The sequence below is a fragment of the Corylus avellana genome, chromosome ca4, assembly GCF_901000735.1.
Source record: "Corylus avellana chromosome ca4, CavTom2PMs-1.0".
Taxonomy (NCBI): Eukaryota; Viridiplantae; Streptophyta; class Magnoliopsida; order Fagales; family Betulaceae; genus Corylus; species Corylus avellana.
The window spans coordinates 33,394,898-33,416,311 of NC_081544.1; the positions used below are offsets into that span (position 1 = coordinate 33,394,898).

At 35.3% G+C, this 21,414-nt stretch overlaps 2 protein-coding genes across 3 annotated transcripts; one reads left to right on the forward strand and one right to left on the reverse strand.

The window, feature by feature from the left end:
- Nucleotides 1–439: 439 nt before the first annotated feature.
- On the reverse strand, nt 440–5,030 carry LOC132179327 (serine/arginine-rich splicing factor RSZ21). Of its 2 annotated transcripts, XR_009439908.1 has the most exons (7): nt 4,872–5,030; nt 4,381–4,488; nt 3,574–3,662; nt 2,678–2,933; nt 1,746–1,871; nt 1,255–1,510; nt 440–1,117 (listed from the first exon to the last, which is right to left on the reverse strand). XR_009439908.1 is itself a non-coding variant. In XM_059592031.1 (6 exons), the coding sequence occupies exons 2-6, from the start codon at nt 4,467–4,469 to the stop codon at nt 1,504–1,506; spliced, it is 567 nt and encodes a 188-aa protein (XP_059448014.1). In that variant the 5' UTR covers nt 4,470–4,488; nt 4,872–5,030; the 3' UTR covers nt 440–1,503. The 2 variants fall into 2 exon arrangements, 1 of the variants encoding a protein (XP_059448014.1); XM_059592031.1 differs by having other exon boundaries at nt 440–1,510.
- Nucleotides 5,031–6,264: 1,234 nt separating this feature from the next.
- On the forward strand, nt 6,265–12,912 carry LOC132177550 (putative potassium transporter 12). Its single transcript, XM_059589919.1, has 9 exons — nt 6,265–6,923; nt 7,699–7,927; nt 8,015–8,263; nt 9,484–9,534; nt 10,042–10,302; nt 10,940–10,992; nt 11,092–11,206; nt 11,334–11,588; nt 11,719–12,912. Exons 1-9 carry the CDS (start codon nt 6,663–6,665, stop codon nt 12,756–12,758), a joined length of 2,514 nt encoding a protein of 837 aa, XP_059445902.1. The 5' UTR covers nt 6,265–6,662; the 3' UTR covers nt 12,759–12,912.
- The last annotated feature ends 8,502 nt before the right edge of the window (nt 12,913–21,414 follow it).

The window sequence follows — 21,414 nt, forward strand, 5'->3', positions numbered from 1 at the left end:
CTTCTCCATCGGATCAATTGCATACCATTCACTACTGTCCGATTAACTGCAAGCGACGATCAGCTGCTTGAGGTTTTCCAAATTCATATTATACCTTTATACCATTTCCCATCTTTGAAAAAAAAAAAAAAAAAAAGGAAGAAAAAAATTGATAACCTCCACATTTTAAGTCTGATCAAAACGTACGTATAAGCTGCTCTGAATTATGATTACAGCGTTCACCCAAGGACTATTCTTTTTTACTACATGAGACCTAGTACTGGTCAAAAGACGAGGCCTATATATATACACCAAAAGAATGTAATTATTACCATCGAACACTAGTGGGAACTACAGGAAACCCATACTTGAATCCAATCTACTAGGCCGAAAAAAAAATATAATGCCACCTAAAGCAAAAATGTCAGACTAAAAAAAAAAATTATCTTGCGAGCAAACAAGCAGAAGAAAAATCAGATTTGCAATGACAGTGGTGGCGGGCTCAACAGATTACAACCATCATGGAAATATCATATGGATGACTGAAATTTGGGAGCATTGTGCACAAACTACTGAATGATCTAACAGAAAAAAAAAATCCTGAAGAGCTTATAGGAGCAACTAAATCCTTCTTTCATGTTGATTCTCAGCATATTTTTCCAAGCACCAGGCATTATTCCATAAATGATTACCGTGAACCATAATCTCAGTAAACACATGAGGACCAAAGGGCAATAAACAACTTCATCTTCTTCAACCAGCCATTAAAGTGGTGAGGGTGTTAACTAGGTGGAACCTTTGTTGCAGACGAGATCATCAAAGAGGGTCGTAGGCAACCAAGTTTCTGAATAAATTTTCGATACACAATAGAAGCTGAACAAGATGCAGACAAGTAGTGCAGAGAAGCAGAGAGGAGGAGAGCAATTAACAGCTTCATCTTCGTGAACCAGCTAACGAAAAGGTTAACTAGGTTAGAAGCTTTGTTGCAGATGATTACACTAAAAAGGTTCCGCACACAACCAAGATGCAGGAGCAACGACGACTAGATGACTGGTGCAGAGAAGCAGAGATGGGGGGAACCATGGGCACTAAGATGCAGTATCCGGCGAAACGATGCCGTTTTACCCGAAAATTACACCTCAAAACAAAACATGTAAACCTTTTAGGAATCTCTAACGCAAACAGATCTAAGTTACCAAAGTTAGTTAAGATAAAAAAAAATATATAGATATATATAGACAGTAATAAGGTAGCAATTTAAAGTAGAAAAGAGACCTCCAAATTTCAGCAAGCTGAAGAGAGAAAGCCAACGCAAAACAGTGTCCAAAGCACCCCTTTTGGCGCGGCTTAAACACTTCGTAGACGCTATCCATACCCAAGTTTCTAACAATACCCACTGTCACGACATGAACATAACTAACATGATTCTTGTCCGTTCAGGCAAATCTATAAGAACTATAGTAAAGCATCGAAGGCACTTTTAGGTCATTTCAATATTCACTTCTGTTCACATACCACCCACCCTTAATCACTGCAAGAAAGGGAGAAAAAAATTATTCGTAAGAGCTTGGATGAAACATTAAAAAACAATTGCATGGTGTTCAACTCCTAAGCAAAAATGTTATGAAGTAAAGGCTTTTTTAACAGCTGAGGTCACTGAACAAAAAATTATTCAAGTGGTTTGTTTTTAAAAGTTGTTCATTCAAGTGTTAAATTCCCAAGGTTATTAACAAGAAACAGCATTACATTGTAGAACTAAGACATACCCATTAGCATATGGTGAATCATGGCGAGCACGGCGATATGGAGGGGACCTGCTATAGCTGCGACCACGTCGAGGAGGCGATATGCTGTGGCGTCGCGGAGATCTTCGCCCACGGGGACTATAACTCCTGTCATAGATGTAAATAACAAGTAAATTAGTAATCATCAACTTTGAAATTAAAACTCATCATATTTAATGAAATACCAAGCCATCTGTTTATTATCAATAAATGAAACTCCACGCTTCATAACAACTTTTCATACATTAAAAAAATCGGCAAAAGTACAAACTGCCGTTTCATGTAAGCTGAACAATATTATTTTGTGCAATACATGGGTATTTGGTTTCTTTAAAACAGATAAACTTTCAGCTTTAACGTATTAACCAAAAATAAGCATTGAAGTTGAGTCAGTTGACACATCATACATAAGCTTGGAAATTGAAGTGAATATCATCGAGAGTTTTTCACATGCTTCAATTAGCCATATTTGACTGGACAAGGCTGATACTGGGGAAGAAACTTTCAAAGGGGGTAAAAGGATACTTTGGGGATAGCCAAGCAAGCAAAGTAAATACCATCACATAGCACAGTTAATACAGCTCACCATGCATATCATAGGAAACTGAACAACTAAACATTACAGACAAGTATCACATGAATACTTTAGAACTTAAATCAGTCGCAATGATATGGTTTTCCGCAATATCAACAGTACCATATACATGGCACATATATAAGAGCCTTTTTATCATGACTTATTCACAATTAATTTCATATACTTGGCTGTGGACTTCGAGCCAATAGCTGGAAAACAAGAAAAAATATTGTGTAAATTATGAAAGGCAATCAGATCTTTAAATCCATTACAGAATTCTTCAAAACTTGCAATGCAAGCTATAGAAAAGAAAGCAACACCACACACTTCAACACACCTGCGCCCATAGCCGTAGCTTGGACTCCTCCGGCGTCGAAGAGGGCTAGGACTCCGACGCCGACCACTGCCCAAGCCGCGTGAACCTACGCGCAAGCGACATTCTCGAGCAAAATGACCAGGTTCACCACATTCATAACATTTCAAGTCGTCACCCCCACCACGCCCACGTCCACCACCGCCGCCACTGCCACCGCCACCACGGCCTCCACCACCCTTTGAATTATGAGAAAGCTCCACGCGCCAACCATTTTTCCCTGAAAAAGCAAAGTCTTATTTAAAAACAAAAACAAAAACAAAAAAAACAAAAAGTCTTGAGGTTTGAAAATCAAAGAAAGCTTCAACTTCCAAAATTTTTGGCACTAAAGTCCCAGGAGAACTTAAAATTAAATCTGAAGATCAAATTGATAACACACAAACAAGATAAATCTAATTGCAAAGCCAGACCAATGTATAATACTTTGCGTAAGATACAAAGGTGGAAATCCAATATGGAAAATTATTTAGAATTTGACGGACAGACTGAGCTACATGACACTTGCCCATGACCAAGGAATAAGTCATATAGAAAAGTATCTGTAACATTGATATAGAAAAAGTTGAGACATGCTATGTTCAATAATTAATAAATTCCAAACATGTCAAACAGCATATGACTCAAACATAAGGTAGATACACCTTAATGACACTGAAAAGAGAAAGCAACTATAACGTATGAACCAAAAAAATTGGCAAAACATAAAAGTTAAAAAGTCCAAAGAACAGCAAATATTGGCATTGAATAAAGAGCATACTGAAAAAATTAGTTAAGTAGCACGATAGGATATTTCTGTCTATCAACTTCTATACACACCAAAGTAATCAAGTAACAAAAAATTACAGATGCTTCATACTGACCATCCAAGGATTGAACTGCATCAAGAGCATCCCTGCGATCATCAAACTCAACAAATGCATATCCTGGTGGCCTTCGAGCAACCCAGACACTGCATAATTTCATTGAGATCTTATATCGTCATGCAGCTATAAAGTTGTTTTTCAAACAGTAAACTGCCAAGACACCGAAATGACAAGCCATCCATACCCACGTAAATAGAAGAAAACAGCAAATATCACTTCATTCCGTATTCATCGCAAAAATAAATATACAAGGAATCGTTATTATTTATTTATGACAAGCCAGAATGGGATGATTTTACGTTAATCAGAAATCGTTCTGCCATAGTTTTGTCACTGAAAATTCAACTAACACTTGCCAAGTGTTCCCTAATATGGAACAACTACTAGCAGTCATGTGATATGATCATGCGCATGCACACACATCATATCAACTTTGATAAAAACACTTGGTTGAATTTTACTCAATGAAGCCTCGGGAACACTAGAACTTTTCACAAAACTGGCACACATTAAACAGCAAACAAAAGTGTTGATCTGGCTCTAAATTTCATGCATTTGAGTTGATTCAAATGGAAATATCTTTAATCTCTTTGGAAGCAAGAATTATAGTTCTGCATATTCAAATCAAGGGCCCTCTTATGCAAAAAATCGGAAGTCGGGCCTTCAATTCTATCGTGAGACATTTCAAACTCTAGAGCCCCAACTTCTAAGCAGCTAAAAACAATGAAAGGTTAGACATCAATAAATCAACACAGCATACAATTTTAATACCAACTATCTGTTTTCAAAAGTGAAAAATTTTACCTCCGAAGTACGCCGAACATTCGAAATTCATCTTCAAGTTCCCTCTCAGTCACTCGGGGATCCAAATTCCCAACGTAAACCCGAGACATTGTCGCTACCCAGTGAAACCTAAAGAGGAAATCACAACAAAGATCCAGACGCTCTAGTCACTTCGGAGAAATAGTAAGCTTTTTCCGCCCAAATCTATTCCTATGACACAAATAGTAGGTCAAAACATGTACTTTCCTAAAGCTAACTGCTAACCGAGAAATAAAGCAAGATTTCACAAACTTCAAGCAAAGAGCCCGTAAAGAATAATGGATGCACGTAGATAAAAACTTTTCTTCCCATAAAGGACTGTTTCCCGTCGAAACAAATGGAAAATTAAGGGGTCCGTTCATCGATTACAGAATGTGTTGACTATCGAAGACAGTATGAGTTTTGTAGACACGTATAGAGCAAAGCGAGTCGATGAGATGCGACAGAGAATAGAAAAAATACAAATATATTACCTTGTAGAAAACAGAATCTCTAGGGTTCTGAAAGATCGGGAGCGTTCGGAGCGAGAAAGGTAACGGAAATCTCAGGGCTCTGCGGGAAATCTCAGGGCTCTAAAACCCTAGACCGGACAGCCTAACGTGGGGACGGTTATTTCGCGAGTGCAGTCTTGAAGAGCTACTACCAGGCCATCTTTCTTTGAGCCCGGCCTTTTAAACAAAATTCTCAAAGCCCATCTATCTTTCTTTTCTTTTCTTTTTTTCCTACATTGGACTTGGACCTACCAATTACACAATATTTCTTAGCTTAAGTGGATCAAAATCATCAAATTATGTATTTTCAATTAATAATGCTAAATATTCAACTATCATTCTACTTTTATACAACTGAGTTTATGAAGTGGTATATACAAGTTTTTAGATTTTTTTTTCTTTCTTTTTTTTAATAAAAGTTGATCCCAATAACTTATAAGTATTATCACATCAGCCAAATAATATATAAGTGAGATGAGAGTTAAGTATATAGCATTACTCATTTTTAAGAGTAGCTGAGTAGGGGATAACAATGTGATAGCTTATTCGGATTGAAACTTATCTTCGGTCATTGAAAACATTCTTCATAAATGCGAATGTTTTCGCATTTTGGACAACTTTATTGCTAATTCTAAACTCCTTTTTTGGGCTGCTACCAATAAGATATATGGTAGTATTTTTTTTTTTTTTTCTTGTCCTTTTAGCTATTGTTTGTATTAATAGTGGCAATGATCCACTTTATAATTTTTTTCCCTTTTTAGTTTGAACCAAAAAAAAAAAAAAAAGAACAATTTCTTTTTTTTCAAATTGAGTTGAAAAAATGAATCTATTAAATTAACATGAAATTCATTTGATTCTCGTCCAATTAGAGGTTAGAATATGTGTATTTTTTTTTTTTATCACATATAACTTTAATAGATTTCGTTGAAGCTACTTAATGACAGAAGAAAAACTCTTTATACTTAAAAACCCCATGCCTCTACTTGTAAAAAAAAAAAAAAAGCCCATGCTTCTGCTCCATGGGCCCTACTAGGAGCGAGTGGAGCGACTACCCCTCTAATTAGGAGTGTTCAAGAGGGTGATAACCGATTTTAACTGCAAATCAATAATCACTAACTGATTTGATAGTTGGTTATTAGAAACCGCTAATCGATTAGGGCGGTTGCAGTTAACAGTTTTAAGAAGCAAGATAAAGCGGTTATATATATAACATCCAAAACGAGTCGTTTTGGTGTTTATACCAAAATAGCGTTGTTTTGGAGGAAGAATGAAAACTAATAACCGATAAAATAATTGCGGTTACCAGTTATAGCCATGGTTATTTGAAGAGCCCTACCTCTAACCTCTAATGACTAATCTATGGAAAACAATTAATGGGAAGTGGAGAAATGAATGGACCAACCAGAGATCTGTCTGTCTAAGCCAATGGAGATAAGATTCGTGTCGTCTTTGGCTGCTTATAATTATTGTCTTCCTCAGTGTCCAACCGACCCCACTATTGAGCCGGGCAACGATCTCTTTACACAATTCAACGAATAAGCAATCAGAGGTTGCAGCACTTTGCTCTTTACACAACTCATCGAGTAAGCAATCAGAGGTTGCAGCACTTTGCTCTTGGGAAGTTGTGCAACAGCAGATCTTTTTTGCCCCTCAAGAAAAAAAGAGGTTGGCGTTTCATGTTGTTTAGATCAGAGGACTGCTGCTACTGAGGAGGACGAGCTTGAAGCCAAGAGGATTTCATTTTTGTGCAAAAGCTGAGGCTTTTGTGGAAACATGGAAGAACATGATGGGATTGAAGAGAGCAGTGTGAGATTGGTGGGTAGTGGTGGCGGTAGTGGTGGTGGCAGTGACTCCAGGTGGGTTGATGGGAGTGAACTCGATTCAGACTCACCTCCATGGTCTGTGCTTGAAGTAAATGAGAGCAGAATAGGGTATGGATCCATGAGGAGGAGGCTGGCGAAGAGGCCCAGGCGAGTTGATTCTTTTGATGTTGAAGCCATGGAGATTGCTGGCGTTCATGGCCATCATTCTAAGGTAAATATATGACTGCTGCTGTTTCAAATTTTATGTCTTATTGGCTTTTGCCAACTGGGAGAAACCCATTGTTCTTTTGTATCAAATTTTGAACCTTATTAGCTAGGTAAGCGTCCTAAAATATATTAAGGGACTTTGAAATTAAACTTAATGCTTTTGAAAAAGAAATATACCATTCTCTTCTTATCTCTCTAAATAAACATTTATGTTTAACAGTTTAAGGTTATTGGCATATAGTCATTGCAGTAATTCGAAAAAGATAAATGGGATGATTGAATGACTCGAGTATCTCTTAGCGTCATGTTAGCTCTCTTTAACAGATTGCTACATGATATGCATACTTTGCTTTATGCATCTTTGGAGACTTCATCTGGACATGTGAGATGGCCATTATTTGTAGGCAAGAGCAATCAATCTGTTGTCGCCCTGCCCATTTGGTGGAGTTCATGACTATTATTCTTTCGAGCTATACATTGGTAAAACCTTCGGTAGATGGCAGCACTAGCATCCTACTTTACGTAAAGAACATCGTACTTTACTTATTAGTAGTAGAAAAATCTTGTTTGTAAGCCTAGCATTCCTCTTAGTAGTATCCTATTCCTATACTAGAAGGCATTCATAAATCACACACGTGCACCCACAGACACACATGCACTCAACCATTTCATATTTGCAGACAGAAATACTTTTACTTGATCCCTGTAACAAAAGAATTTACATGTGACTGTAATGGACTGTTCCTCCATTACTGAAGTCTATCGCTTTAATAAATCAGGATCAAACCTTGTGGCACACTATTGCATTAGCATTTCAAACGCTTGGTGTGGTATATGGTGACTTGGGCACGAGCCCTTTATATGTCTTTGCTGATGTGTTCAGCAAGGTTGAGATCGAGTCAGAAGTTGATGTCTTGGGGGCCTTATCACTAGTGATGTACACAATTGCTCTTCTTCCTCTAGCAAAATATGTTTTTGTAGTGCTCAAAGCCAATGATAATGGGGAAGGTAAGAGTTCTCTAGTTACTTTCTCCTTTTATTTTCTGTCATCTGGTAGAGCATGTAATTGTTAAGACATGATGATTCCAATTGTAGGAGGGACATTTGCACTGTACTCGCTGATTTGCAGGTATGCAAATGTTAATATGCTGCCTAATCGTCAGGCAGCTGATGAACAAATATCAAGTTTTCGGCTCAAACTGCCCACTCCAGAGTTGGAAAGGGCTTTAAAAATAAAAGAGACTTTGGAAAGGAGATCAACCTTGAAAACCCTTCTCTTGCTCTTTGTTCTGATGGGAACTTCCATGATAATAGGAGATGGAATTCTAACCCCAGCAATATCAGGTACATTGTCGCATCTATATCTTGTAACTAAAATTCCTAATATTCTACACATGCCATGGTTAGAAATAGATAAGTGCTACCAGAGGTATTTAACCAATAAGTGTTCTATTTTCTAATTACAAGTGTTTAGCAAACCAGAGAACTGATTCACTCTGATTCTGAACCAATTATAAAATAAAAACTAGTTCAAATTTGAACTGATTCTGGTTATATGCTGTTTGTCCAAACCATATTGCATTCACATTTTATGTACTTATGAAAGCATGTATGCACTAATTCTGAATGATAACAAAAAAAATGACAAATCAAGAACTACCAAATTTTACAAAATTTTTGACAATCACAAAAAAGTCAAAACCAGTTATACTATGCATAGCTAGCCTGATTTTGTGGTTTGCCAAACACCTCTGAATAGCATATTATCTTTTGCTGGCTCTTAACTTCTAGCATACTAGGGATTTTGTCCTTTGACTATCCCACCTCCATAATGCAATCTTTGTGTGTGTTGTTGTGTGTGTGTGCACGAATGTGCACATGTATCTGTTTTTGAGTTTGCTGAACTATGATGATCTCTTTTTCTTTGGAATTCTCTAGAGATCATGTACTTTACTAACCTACACAATTTATATGCATAGGGTACATTTGCATGCAAACGAAGTCACACATGCATAATTGTCTTCATTATAATGTATTTGTTACTACATTGACACTGCTACTTCTATTTTAGTTCTATATTTCGTAGCTTGAGACTGAAAATAAACAGATGCTCACCTATGGTGAGTTTGGTTGCATATATCGTTTATCATTGTTAAGATAAAAAACAGGGCTTTCTTAACTTGATTGAATTAACTATTATCACTTTTATCCTATCATATATTTTTGAAACTGGATTATTCGTACTAGCACCTTGCATTAGTGGGCCCTATTATTGTTTACATGAGACATACTAATGTTGATTAGCAGTCATAACACATATGCTTCTTATTCCCCTTCCTCTTTATAGACCGGTGACAACAATCAATTCCTTACAGCTAGGACAAAGGCTTTCTTGACTTGTTTGAGTTGATTATTGACACTTTCTATTCAATGTCATATTTCTTTGGAAGTGATATATCTTTATACTGTACACCTGGAATAGCAATAATGTGATGTACTACTTTTGATACAGGGCATTTACTACATGAGGTTATGCTAATGTATAATCATTTTTCTTGTTTCAGTGATGTCTGCTGTGAGTGGACTGAAGGGTGAAATAGAAGGCTTTGGTACAAGTGGGTATCTTTCTTTTTGTTTTAAGTATTTAAGGTTTATTTGATTCCCAGGCTTTTGTAGGAAAGAACTCTAGGCAATTTATAACAGGTGGGTCATGAGGCTGCTGTTGTGAGATTCCAAGTTTTTAGTCTTTCCTTGCGATATTTCAATGGTCATGAAGAATTTTGCAAGTGTACCAATTTTTAGGTTGAGATTGATGTTTGGAAATTTATCCTTGAAGCAGCATGACTTTAAGATTTATATCTTTGTCATATTTGTTTAATTTATGAACTTCATTCTCTTCAACATGGATCAGTCGGTGACAGTTCTACATTATGCTAGACTACCTAAACCATCTAATCTGTCTCTTCATCAGATGATACATTTAAGACTAATTAGCATTTTCATTTTTAACAGTCCGATTGATGCATTTTGTTTTTCTATGGCTAGTTTGTAGAGATGTGGGTGACATCCAATATTAGCATTTTGCACTGGATGGCCTATAATCTGATTGATTTCGTTTACAGGTGCTGTAGTTTTCACTGCAATAGTGATTCTTGTGGGGTTGTTCAGCATACAGCAGTTTGGGACTGGTAAAGTTGGTTTCATGTTCGCTCCTGCACTTGCTTTGTGGTTCTTCTCTCTGGGATCTATTGGAATTTACAATCTACTTAAGCACGATATTACTGTTCTAAGGGCATTCAACCCAGCTTATATCTATTTGTTCTTCAAGAAGAACAGCACAGATGCGTGGTCAGCTCTTGGTGGTTGTGTTCTATGCATTACAGGTACATCTTACCTTAAAAACATGCAGGTAGACTAGCAACTTTTTACAGATATCTCTGCCAACAGACAGAGACATCCTCTCTTAAGAGAAATAAGACCCTTCCTGCTCCTGTTTTTGAAATATCTTAAATCTCATGAGCAGCTATTTATTTTACATGGCCGAGTGTTTGTCTTGAAGTGGAAACCATAGTACCTAAAGTCATTGCGTACCATAAATATTAGGTATGGTCCATTTAGCTCAAGTTTGATGAGATCAAAAATACTGATGAGTTTATATAACAACTGTTGCAAACTGCACTAGTAAATAAGTTGTAATGACCCAGGAAAAAGTGTTAGTCACATATACACTATTACTCAAAAAAACTAGTCAATTTAGAGTTTTCCTAAAATCACTTATGAAGCTTAGTTTTACATAATAAATAAGCAATACAAACTTAGCACCCATGAGTGTCTTTACAAACCACTCACTCTATGTGAGCCATTCATCTTCTCAATAGAGGACCGAGGTGCTATACTCATCCTCGTTAGGGCTACTTCATGCAGTGCTGAAAGTATCACATGGCATTTTACTAGGTGGCTCTAATGCCACTTGTAATGACCCTGAAAAATTATTTCTTAAAATATTTGGTATTGTTCCAGGAGCGGAAGCTATGTTTGCTGATCTAGGCCACTTTTCTGTACGGGCCATACAGGTTTGTTTCTGCCTACCTTAATTTATTCTTCCTTGAAGAATAACTTCACTGATTTGCTTAACTAGAAGCTTCTTATAATTAATCCGTACTTTTACCCAGATCGCCTTTACTTGTGTTGTGTTTCCCTGTCTTCTCTTGGCTTACATGGGCCAAGCTGCTTTTCTGATGAAATACCCTACTTCTGCAGACAGAATATTCTACGACTCTGTGCCAGGTGACTCCTAATGTTTGCTTACATGTGTCCATCCCACTCTAATATTTCATGTTGTATTCAAGAGAAATGTATTTATATTTCGTACTTGTATTGACGCTTTCGGTTCCTGGACCTCGTGAACAAACAGATACTCTATTCTGGCCAGTTTTTGTGGTTGCTACCATTGCTGCTATGATTGCCAGCCAAGCGATGATATCTGCTACATTTTCATGTGTGAAACAATCTATGTCTCTCGGATGCTTCCCAAGGCTAAAGATAGTTCACACCTCAAGAAAGCGAATGGGTCAAATTTACATCCCTGTAATGAATTGGTTTTTAATGATCATGTGCATTGCCGTAGTTGCCATCTTTCAGAGTACCACGGATATTGCCAATGCATATGGTTAAGTATCTTCCTCCTCTTCTTCTTCCTGGAAGCCTCTTTTTAAAAAATAGTCCAAGGATTTATATATATAAGTTCTATATTATATTATGAATTTTCAATCAATTTACATATCCCAATGTTCTTGCAGGCATAGCCGAAGTTGGTGTCATGATTGTGAGCACCACCTTGGTGACACTTGTAATGCTTCTAATCTGGAAGACCAACATTTTTTTGGCATTGTGTTTCCCACTTGTTTTTGGATCAATAGAGCTCGTCTATTTGTCTGCTGTGCTAACTAAAATAAAAGAGGGTGGTTGGCTTCCTCTTGTTTTTGCTACTTTCTTTCTGTGTGTGATGTACACCTGGAACTATGGGAGTGTGTTGAAGTACCAGAGTGAAGTCAGGGAGAAGATATCCATGGATTTCATGCTTGAACTTGGCTCAACCCTTGGAACTGTAAGAGTCCCAGGCATTGGATTGCTATACAATGAGCTCGTCCAAGGCATTCCCTCCATCTTTGGGCAGTTCTTACTGAGCCTTCCAGCTATCCACTCTACAATTGTGTTTGTATGCATTAAATATGTCCCAGTTCCGGTGGTTCCTCAAGAGGAAAGGTTTTTGTTTCGCAGAGTTTGCCCAAAAGACTACCACATGTTCCGCTGTGTTGCTCGATATGGTTACAAAGATGTCCGAAAGGAAGATCATCAAGCGTTTGAGCAACTTTTGGTTGAAAGCCTTGAGAAGTTCTTGAGAAGGGAGGCTCAAGACTTTGCATTGGAGAGCAATTGGAACGAGTCAGAGTTTGATAGTGTTTCAGTGAGGTCGGGCAGTGACGGGAACGAGGATCTTAGGACTCCATTAATGCACGATCGAAGACTGGTGGAAGATGCAGGAACTTCTGCCTCAGAAGAAGCTGGTGCAGCATTGCCATCTAGTGTCATGTCAGTGGATGATGAAGACCCAAGTCTGGAGTACGAGCTCTCAGCTCTTCGTGAGGCAATAGAGTCTGGATTTACATATATGCTTGCACACAGTGATGTGAAGGCAAAGAAAAACTCATTTTTCTTTAAGAAATTGGTAATCAATTACTTCTATGCATTCATGAGGAGGAACTGTAGGGGAGGTGCTGCAGTCATGAGAGTACCTCACATGAATATCATTGAAGTTGGAATGACAAATATGGTCTAGCCTGTTTATCGTGTTCCAGAATCTGTCTTTTTCGTTTCACTATTGATACAAGTTTTTTTTTTTTCAAAAACAGACTAGGAATCGTACAAATCTTACCATGATAATTGGCTGCCTCGAGTAATTTCTTGAATCCTTTATAGACTTCCGAATTATATTTTTTTGTTCTTTAATAATTTGATATTTACACATCAAATGCTAATGGGACGTTTGGATGGGAATAATCATATAGGGTTTCCAGAAATCGTTAAAAGATTATCTTGTCTGGTTACACTTGAGTGCATGGAGGGAATCTAAATACCCAAGGAAATGGATTTTTAAATAATTTTGTATCAAACAACCATAAGCACTTGAAGAAAGAAACGTAAAGATATTTTGCAAAGAATAAATAATTCTTATAGGATGCCCAAAAGTAAACCAAACATAATGATTTTATATTTTCAGGGATTATATTAGATTTAGGGCCTGTATGAGTATACGTTTAAGGGGCCTAAAAATGCGTTTAATACTAAAAAAGTCGGTTTGAAAAAAAAAATACTCGTTTGGTAAAAAAATTAAAAACACTGTTAATGGTTCAAAAAACTCAAAAATAATCAAAAACGCATTTTTGGCAAAAATTTAAAAATGAAGTTTTTGCAAAAAAAACGATTTTTGACTTCCGTAAACACAATCTCAAACATGCTCTTATAGTCGTATTCCTCGGCATTGATGGAACCAGGAATTTAACTTGAAAGGGGTTAGATTGTATTGAAAAACAAATTGAGGGGTCAAAGTAAAATAAGAAAGACCTAAATATTATCTTTAACAAATTTAAAGGCTAAAAACAAAATTAACCTTTTTTTTTTTTTTTGTGGCGTCAGGAATGTAGATGTGGGAATAATGTAAAACAGTAAAATTAATTGTTTTTTTGGTCTCTCTCTCTCTCTCTCTCTCCATGCATGGCTGGAAATGACGACTAAAGCTGTATACTTTACTGCCTTTCTTTTGTAAAATTTGCTTTTCCTGCATTCCTTTACCACCGCATATTTCGAGTCCTCGTTGAATCTCGTGGTACATATGAAACATATAAGTCGTTGGGCCAAACTTTGTAGCTTTGAATTTGCTGCAGCAATATTTTTGACTTGATTCCATCTTGGAAAATATCGGCAGCAGAAGGTGGCATTCGCTGCTCTATGATGTCTGCATTCAACACCTACAAAATCTGATGTCCTTGTCATACACTCCCACCATTCCCCAAGATTTACATGCATGTTACTATACACACATACATACATATGTCTTCGTCAAGCTTGCAACTTCCATATATGACTGAGAATTCAATGAAATATACAAGTCTTTAGTTTCTTTTGTCGATGGTATTTCCCATTATGTAGCCAACATCAAAAGGTTAAAAACTGCCGTCTTCTCAAACGGAGAAGTGTAAGAGCGCGCAGGTTAAATATATATTTTATTATTAATTTAAACTTTTTAAAATAATTAATGATATAATAGTTGTTATGACTAGAAAAAATAAATTGAGATTCTTTAAAATTCTTTTTAAATTTGAGATTTTTAAATTCATAAGTCTCAAACGTTCATCTCATTTAAGCGTTTAAAATAAGTAATGTTTTAGCATTTAATGAGAAAGCTACTTCAAAAAATTTAATAAGCCATGTTTTTTTTTTTTTTGAATGAAGGCGAAATCTTATTCAATAACGGAAAGATCCAAAGGATCATAAAACAGCAAGGGAAGCTTCCCCTCCTTACTAGGCCACCGATATCAGATGGTAGGGAGTCCGACCAAGTAATTTTAGTAACAAAATGGAGAGCCAACTTTGCTAACCGATATTAAATGTTGAAATATGTCTTATTTTATACGCTTAGATAAGATGAACGGTTGAAATTTATGAATTTAAAAATCTTAAATTTAAAAATAAATTCTAAAGATACCAATCCCATGAAAAACTTTTGGGTAAGAATAATTATATATGGAACTGGCACAGTCATTATTGACCTTTGCAATGCAAAATTAAATGTTTAAAAATCAACCCAACATCAACCACACCTTTTCTGAGCTAGAAACCATAGGGCCAAACCCATTTCTCCACTCAAGTAAAAGTAATCTCAACCTGCTTTTTTGTCATCCCAAGTGCCACTTTAAGGGTGAAAAAATGTTTTTTATTTTTTCTTAGCAATGCATGGGTTGGGGAAAAATGGCTTTATCCAAACTGAACAGGGAGATAATGACTCAAAAGTGGGACAAATATATATATATATATATATAAAAGTTACGTATGATTACAACCTGTTGGGCTAATTTTGGTTACGAAATGGGCATTGTACCTTCAAATTTGGGTCGGGTGATCCTTCGAGGATGGGACAAGCCAGGTGGAATGAAAAAGAACAAAAATATATGAGAAGGGTTTTTGCATCATTAGAGAGGAGAACCAGAGATGGGTCCGGTGCACGGTGCGCCCTCGTCACACCGTGTACATACGTCCAAGCCCAATAGGCGTTTAACTTTCACGCCGTCGGATGGTGACTCATGTATCGTCAGTCAGCACTACCAGTTTAGGTAAGAGATCGAGATAGTGCAGGCTATGGTCACGTGTTCCGGACGATCGCGATGTGCCTCCCTCTTATTGGCCCATGTGGACATTCACACTCCATTACTTGACACGTGTAGAAGAAAGGAAGTTGCTGCATGAGCTCAGAAGCAGAGACTTTTCTAAAAGTTTTTTTAACTGAGGATATGCTTGAAACAAGTGGGGGCAATAAGAGCATGATATTATTGGGGGGAGGCTTCTTCCTACTTGTAGGTATCTTTCTCGCTTATGATATGCGTGGTCCAATTGAAAAGAACAATTAATGTCCCTTTTGCTTTTTCCATCCAAATCCTATGAAATATCCTATCTACGAAGGAGTATATTAGGACGGTCTCAATATATACACACACATCTTAGGGACATAATCGACATTTTTCATCCGCAGCTGAACTATAAATATAAATGAAGGGTCAAGTCTAATTAAAAAAAAATGACATAATTCTAAAATTAGGATCTCTCTAAAATAGTAAAAAAATATTTTTGTCCCATCAAAAAGTGAAAAAAAAAAAAAAAAACAAAACAAAACAAAAATACTCCTTCACTCTACTCTCCAGTTCATTAAAAGCATGGAGGAACTAAAGGTTTGAGAAGATAAAATTCTAATTTTTTTTTTTAAAAAAAAAAAAAGAAATGGAAAATATGGGAGCTTGGCGAGATGAGTAATGTTAGAAACCATATTTTTATCCTACTCAAGATGATGCGGTTTTTAAAATCACCATTAAATTTTAAATAAATCAAACTTAAATTTTGATCAAATAGTAATTTTGAAAGCCACATCAACTTTAGAGGTCACTTAGTGGCCGACATCAAGCTTTGTTTAGTGGGACTGCAGGGGCTGGGAGCTGGTTTATATCCCACGTAAGATCAATTGGGTTGCTCATGCTTTAGCTAGTCTGGTGATGACCGAAAATCTTGATAGTGAATGGGCATCTGTTCCCCCTGATTATATTCGCAGAATTCTTGAGGCAGACCGCATTGGATCTGTCTGCTCTGATTTGCTTTAATGAGAATTTAAGATTATTTTCAAAACTTTAGCCTTTAGGAAGATAAAAAGATGGTCTTTAACATTACTCTTAGCGGAACCCACCCCTACTCAAAAATCATGCTAAAAATGACCTCAAGACAAGAAACATCAAGAGTTTTGAGTCATCCTGTATTTCTAACACCTAAGCTAATAAGGAAAACGCCATTTGTCCGAGTAGGTGGCATAAAATTTGTCTGAACCAGTTAATTTCATATAATTAGCTCTTTCACAAAATATATCGTTCAAATTTTAACAATTTAAACAGAAAATTATTTCAAATCTCATTTCAATATCAAAAGTCAAATCACTCGCCCTCACGTGTCCGGGTGGTTCTGATCCGATCCACGACCCCAATCCAAGACCGCAAACAGATCCAGCCGTAGCCTACAACCTACATCTGTCGTGTCTACGCTACGTGTCTACGCTACCAATATGTTTGGTACCAAAAGAAATCCCTACATTTTTTTTATCTCTATAATTGAATATTTGCGTGCCGCCTTCAAACGTCAGTTTTCTTCTTTTTTAATTTTTTATTTGATTTCAATATTGGCCTTTATCTTTTCAAAAGTCAAAGCAATATTTGAAATGTGCTCGTAGAGCTAAGTCAAAACAACACGTAACAAAATGAAATATTTGCACCAATTTATTCAATCCTCGTGTGGGAGAAGAAAACAGATACAACAAAGACATTATACACACACATTCCAGAATGTTCTCACCAAACAAATTAAACTATTTTGTACGTTTAGAAGAAATTTCTATGGGTTTTATTATACTCTATAAGATACATCACCCATTGCTTTTATTATACTATAATATATGTATGAATTATCCCTAAACCTAACAATTAACCATGGTGGTCCAAAAGGCTAAAACGTTACTTATTGGGATAATTAATTAGGATGCTTTTTGACCTAACAAAAATAGTGGTTGCGTTATCCTCTCTCGCATGCTTAACGTACCTAAGCAGCCAACTAACACTTACAATTTATTATTTCATTTATTCATTTGTATTATTATTATTATTATCCTCTTCAACTTTGAGAAGCGAAACGGCACTGACCACCTTTCGTCATTAGTGGGATGTGATGCGGGGGGGCTTATGCACGCAATTACGCAAAGCTTGATTAATTAAAATTTTAACACAAACATAACTCTTATGCACGCAAAATTTGCACAATATTCCTCTGTAAAAAAAATGTAATAAAAAAATTATTACAAAAATCATTCGTTCACATCGCCGACTTGTCTGTCTTTATCGCATAGTTGGCGGAATTATGCGGTATTATTGCAATTGGGGGGTCTCAGAAACCGGACACTGGCCACTGGATTCCAGCAGTAGCCAAAAGGAAGGGGTTTAGACTTTTGACTCTTAGAGAAGACTGCAGTGGAATAATATATATATATATATATATAGTATAATAGTAACAACTAATGACAGCCAAGTCTAGTGCTGTGGCTCGATCAATATGAATTACTTAAAATTTAACAATAACATAAAATTATTATATTTATTTTTTAAGATTAAATACCTTATTCTCCATGTGGTTTAACTTATTTATTTTTTGCCTCTTAGAATTTATTGTTTTGTTTTTATTATAGGTTTGCAAGATGGTATTGGGTTCAAAACTTAACGGAACGTCATGTCAACACGAATAACAAATTGACACGTATAAATATAATTAATTAAAAAAAATTAAAAATTTAAAACATTAAAAAATTATATTTAATTAAAAATTTTATTAAAAAAAAAAAATTGGGGATGGTCGTACCCACCCCTTAGCCATTTGAGGGGTGGCCAATGGGTTTGATCTATACTTTGTTTAAATATTTGAATGTCACCGACCGTCGATCACAATTTTCTCAACTAAACAATGATTTCTTGACTTTTCATCTCCGATTCTTCGCTACAAGTGCATTTTCAAACATAATATTATTTGTTGTCTCTACCATCAGTGACAATTCATTCATATGTCTAATAAATCATTCGCCGTTTATGAGTGATTTACTCCCAAGAAAAAAAAAACAAAAGATAAAACTGAAAATCTACTAGGCAAACATAAGAAAAGATCCTTTGAAACTCAAAAGCTATTGAAAGAAGAAAAGACAAACATAAACTGCTATATAAGATCCTAAACATCAATCGACTCAACCCCTATATTATTCAAAACAAATAAAAAGTTGGGGAGGATGGAACGATGACTTAAAAGTTAAATCAAGCTAATTAAGTGTGCTCACGATGTTAACAATTGTCTGATTTGTCTTGAAATTGTAGATTTGTAAGTACAGTTTGCAATGTACTCTCCCTACTACTGTCGTGGTATCTTTAATGATCAATTATTATTAATATCCTTATAATGATAAGGACATCTATGAAGAGGAATGTATTGCTTTTATGAAAGGACATAACATTCACGAGCATACAACATTGAAGTATAAATAAAATAATTTAGGAAAGGACATAATATTCACGAGCATACAACATTGAAGTATAAATAAAATAATTTGTCTAAAAGAAATCCAATGAGTTTGATTAAACATTAATCATGGGACATAGCAATTCACGTCCTTATAATTTCAAGGAATATATATAAAATAAATAAATAAATCAGTTATTGCCACGGAATTAGCTCATAAAATCCACCCCCAATTTTTATTTTTATTTTGAAAAATATGGAACTACATACAGCTCTAAAAAATTATAGCTAAAAGTTATAAAAGTTACAAAATCATAAAAATAACTTAATGTTTCTGCTAACTTATGTACAATTACATTTAAAGAATAGATATGCTTCGAGCAGACTATATCTAGAACATGAATAGCCCAAATACGAAACAAAAATAAAAACTAATTAGAAACTAAAAAATTCGGCCGTAAAAGTTAAGCCTCCACACCGATATACTACATCTTCAACCCGAAGGCTAATACAAACAAAAAATAAAAACTCCACAAACAACAGCGAAAGGGCATGAGAAGAAAATGATGAGATCTAAGGTCGAGAAATCAACCCCAAATTAAGAAAAAAACAAATTACAGAGTTGAGAAAAAGAGGAATAATTTGGAATGTTCTTGTAGCTGTAGCTTTTTGCTTTTCCAGACGCTTCTTTTTATGTACCTTTCCAGGTTCCAGACGTTTCCTTTTGTTTGAGATCCTACACCTACACTGCATGCAATCAACTTTTTAATCTCAACCGTTTACTCATCATCAACGGTTCAAAAACTTTCACGTCATTCCGTTACCTGTTTTTTCCTCTGTTATTCCGTTACCATTTCTCTACTACCATGACTATGAGCTCCCAATTCCCATCCCGCCATCTCTCCGTTATTGTCCCGTCATGTAGGGTGGCTTTTGAACTATTTATTTTGATACAATTCTTTTATTGAAATAATAATATAGCATATTCCAACCGAATATATATTAACTTTTAAATGTTTAAATTTATAAAATTGAATTAAATTATATAATATTGAATTTTCACCACAGATATTTTATTATATATGAGATTGGATCATTTTATACTTTATGTATACTCAACAAAATGCCTTTTTGGGAATAATGAAAATAGAGAAGGGAAATAATATTTAAATGAAATAGTGAGAGTGGATAGTTAAGATGGAGTAATGTTACAAATCTCTCTCGTGTTCTTTCAATGATGATGAGGTTCTCTTAAAATCACAATCGAGTTTGTACTTGATCACTATTAGATTTTGATCAAACAGTAATTTTAAAAGTCACCTCATTTTTTAAGGAATACAAACGAGACATGTAGAATTACTTGCTAAAGTATTGAGCCGAATATATGTGCTTTAAAAAGTAGGTAGCTAAAATATAAAAAATATGTTATTTAACTAAATTTTAATTAAACGTTTACTGAGCCGAATATGAATCTTATGAATAAAGTATTAGCTTTAGATTGTCCCATTAGAGAACTCAACCTTTGGAAAATTGAGATCTTTTTTTTTTTTTTTAAGCAAATAAGGAAAATTGAGATCTTATTTGTGAAATATTTGTTTGACAATACCGAATGTTACATTATTGCTGTTGTTAAATTATTAATTAAATAAAACAACTAATAATTTTATTTTTTTTAATAAGAATTTTATATCTCCTTTATTCATAAAATCAATCGACGTAAACTAGAAAGCTCTGCCAAAACAATATCATTAATACAGGTTGGAGTTTCCCCCACTCAAGTTGTATCAATGTCTTGATTCATTGCTGCCTTAGCTAGGGCATGACCATCAATATTTAATATGGTATCAAAATAAAGATTTTAAGTTCGAACTTAACTTTATTTATAATTTACCATATTTTAATTAAATATTTTTATTTATTCCATTTAAAAATAATAGTCAACCAACATCTACCATATCTCTGATATAAAAAAACAAAAAACAATTTAATAATTTAGATTATGTTTCACGGCATCTAACTGTCCATATAATACATAATAATAGAGTAGTTGAGAATAATTATTTGCGAGATACGAGCATAAAGAGACAAGAGAAACGGGAAAAGCATGGCCGCCTGCTTTATAGTCCGAAGGCTACTAACCTCCATGCTTAATTATAATTAGCATTGATAGCCTATCACATATATAACTCTATAGACTATATAGCGCCCTTTGAGTCAACTTCATCTTATTCACAATTAATCAGCCTGATTCCTGATAGCTGCTTACTCGTTTTCTATTACTTTATTCTCAACTTTCCCACTTTATATGAACCGACAACCTTCGTATCAAGCCTTACTCTTTTTTTTTTTTTTTCTTTATACATTCTTTTGTAATTTATTGGACCGAATTATAGAATTTATTTTGGAGTCAACTGCAATCACAGTACCCAAAATCTTTTTGATGCTTTTTAGTCTTTTTCGTAGTGCAAGAAATCTTTTTGCCGGATTACTATCACGCTCTGTCTCCAATTGACGTCGATGTGCATTTAATTAAGAAACTCGACCGCACTTAACTGGGAAGGATTATTATTATTATTTATAAGGAGAAACTATCTTTTGTCTTCATGAATTATAATATTTTGATAATTTATCTT

What these genes read in the sequence shown, in the direction of transcription:
- LOC132179327 (XM_059592031.1), bottom strand. Translation starts at nt 4,469, where the DNA reads ATGTCTCGGGTTTACGTTGGGAATTTGGATCCCCGAGTGACTGAGAGG. An exon ending in ATGTTCGGCGTACTTCGGAG is followed by an intron (nt 3,663 to 4,380) that starts GTAAAATTTTTC and finishes GAAATTATGCAG; the next exon opens with TGTCTGGGTTGCTCGAAGGC. An exon ending in AGCTACGGCTATGGGCGCAG is followed by an intron (nt 1,872 to 2,677) that starts GTGTGTTGAAGT and finishes CATCTATGACAG; the next exon opens with GAGTTATAGTCCCCGTGGGC.
- LOC132177550 (XM_059589919.1), top strand. Translation starts at nt 6,663, where the DNA reads ATGGAAGAACATGATGGGATTGAAGAGAGCAGTGTGAGATTGGTGGGT. An exon ending in AGCCAATGATAATGGGGAAG is followed by an intron (nt 7,928 to 8,014) that starts GTAAGAGTTCTC and finishes TTCCAATTGTAG; the next exon opens with GAGGGACATTTGCACTGTAC. An exon ending in TTGTGTTCTATGCATTACAG is followed by an intron (nt 10,303 to 10,939) that starts GTACATCTTACC and finishes GTATTGTTCCAG; the next exon opens with GAGCGGAAGCTATGTTTGCT.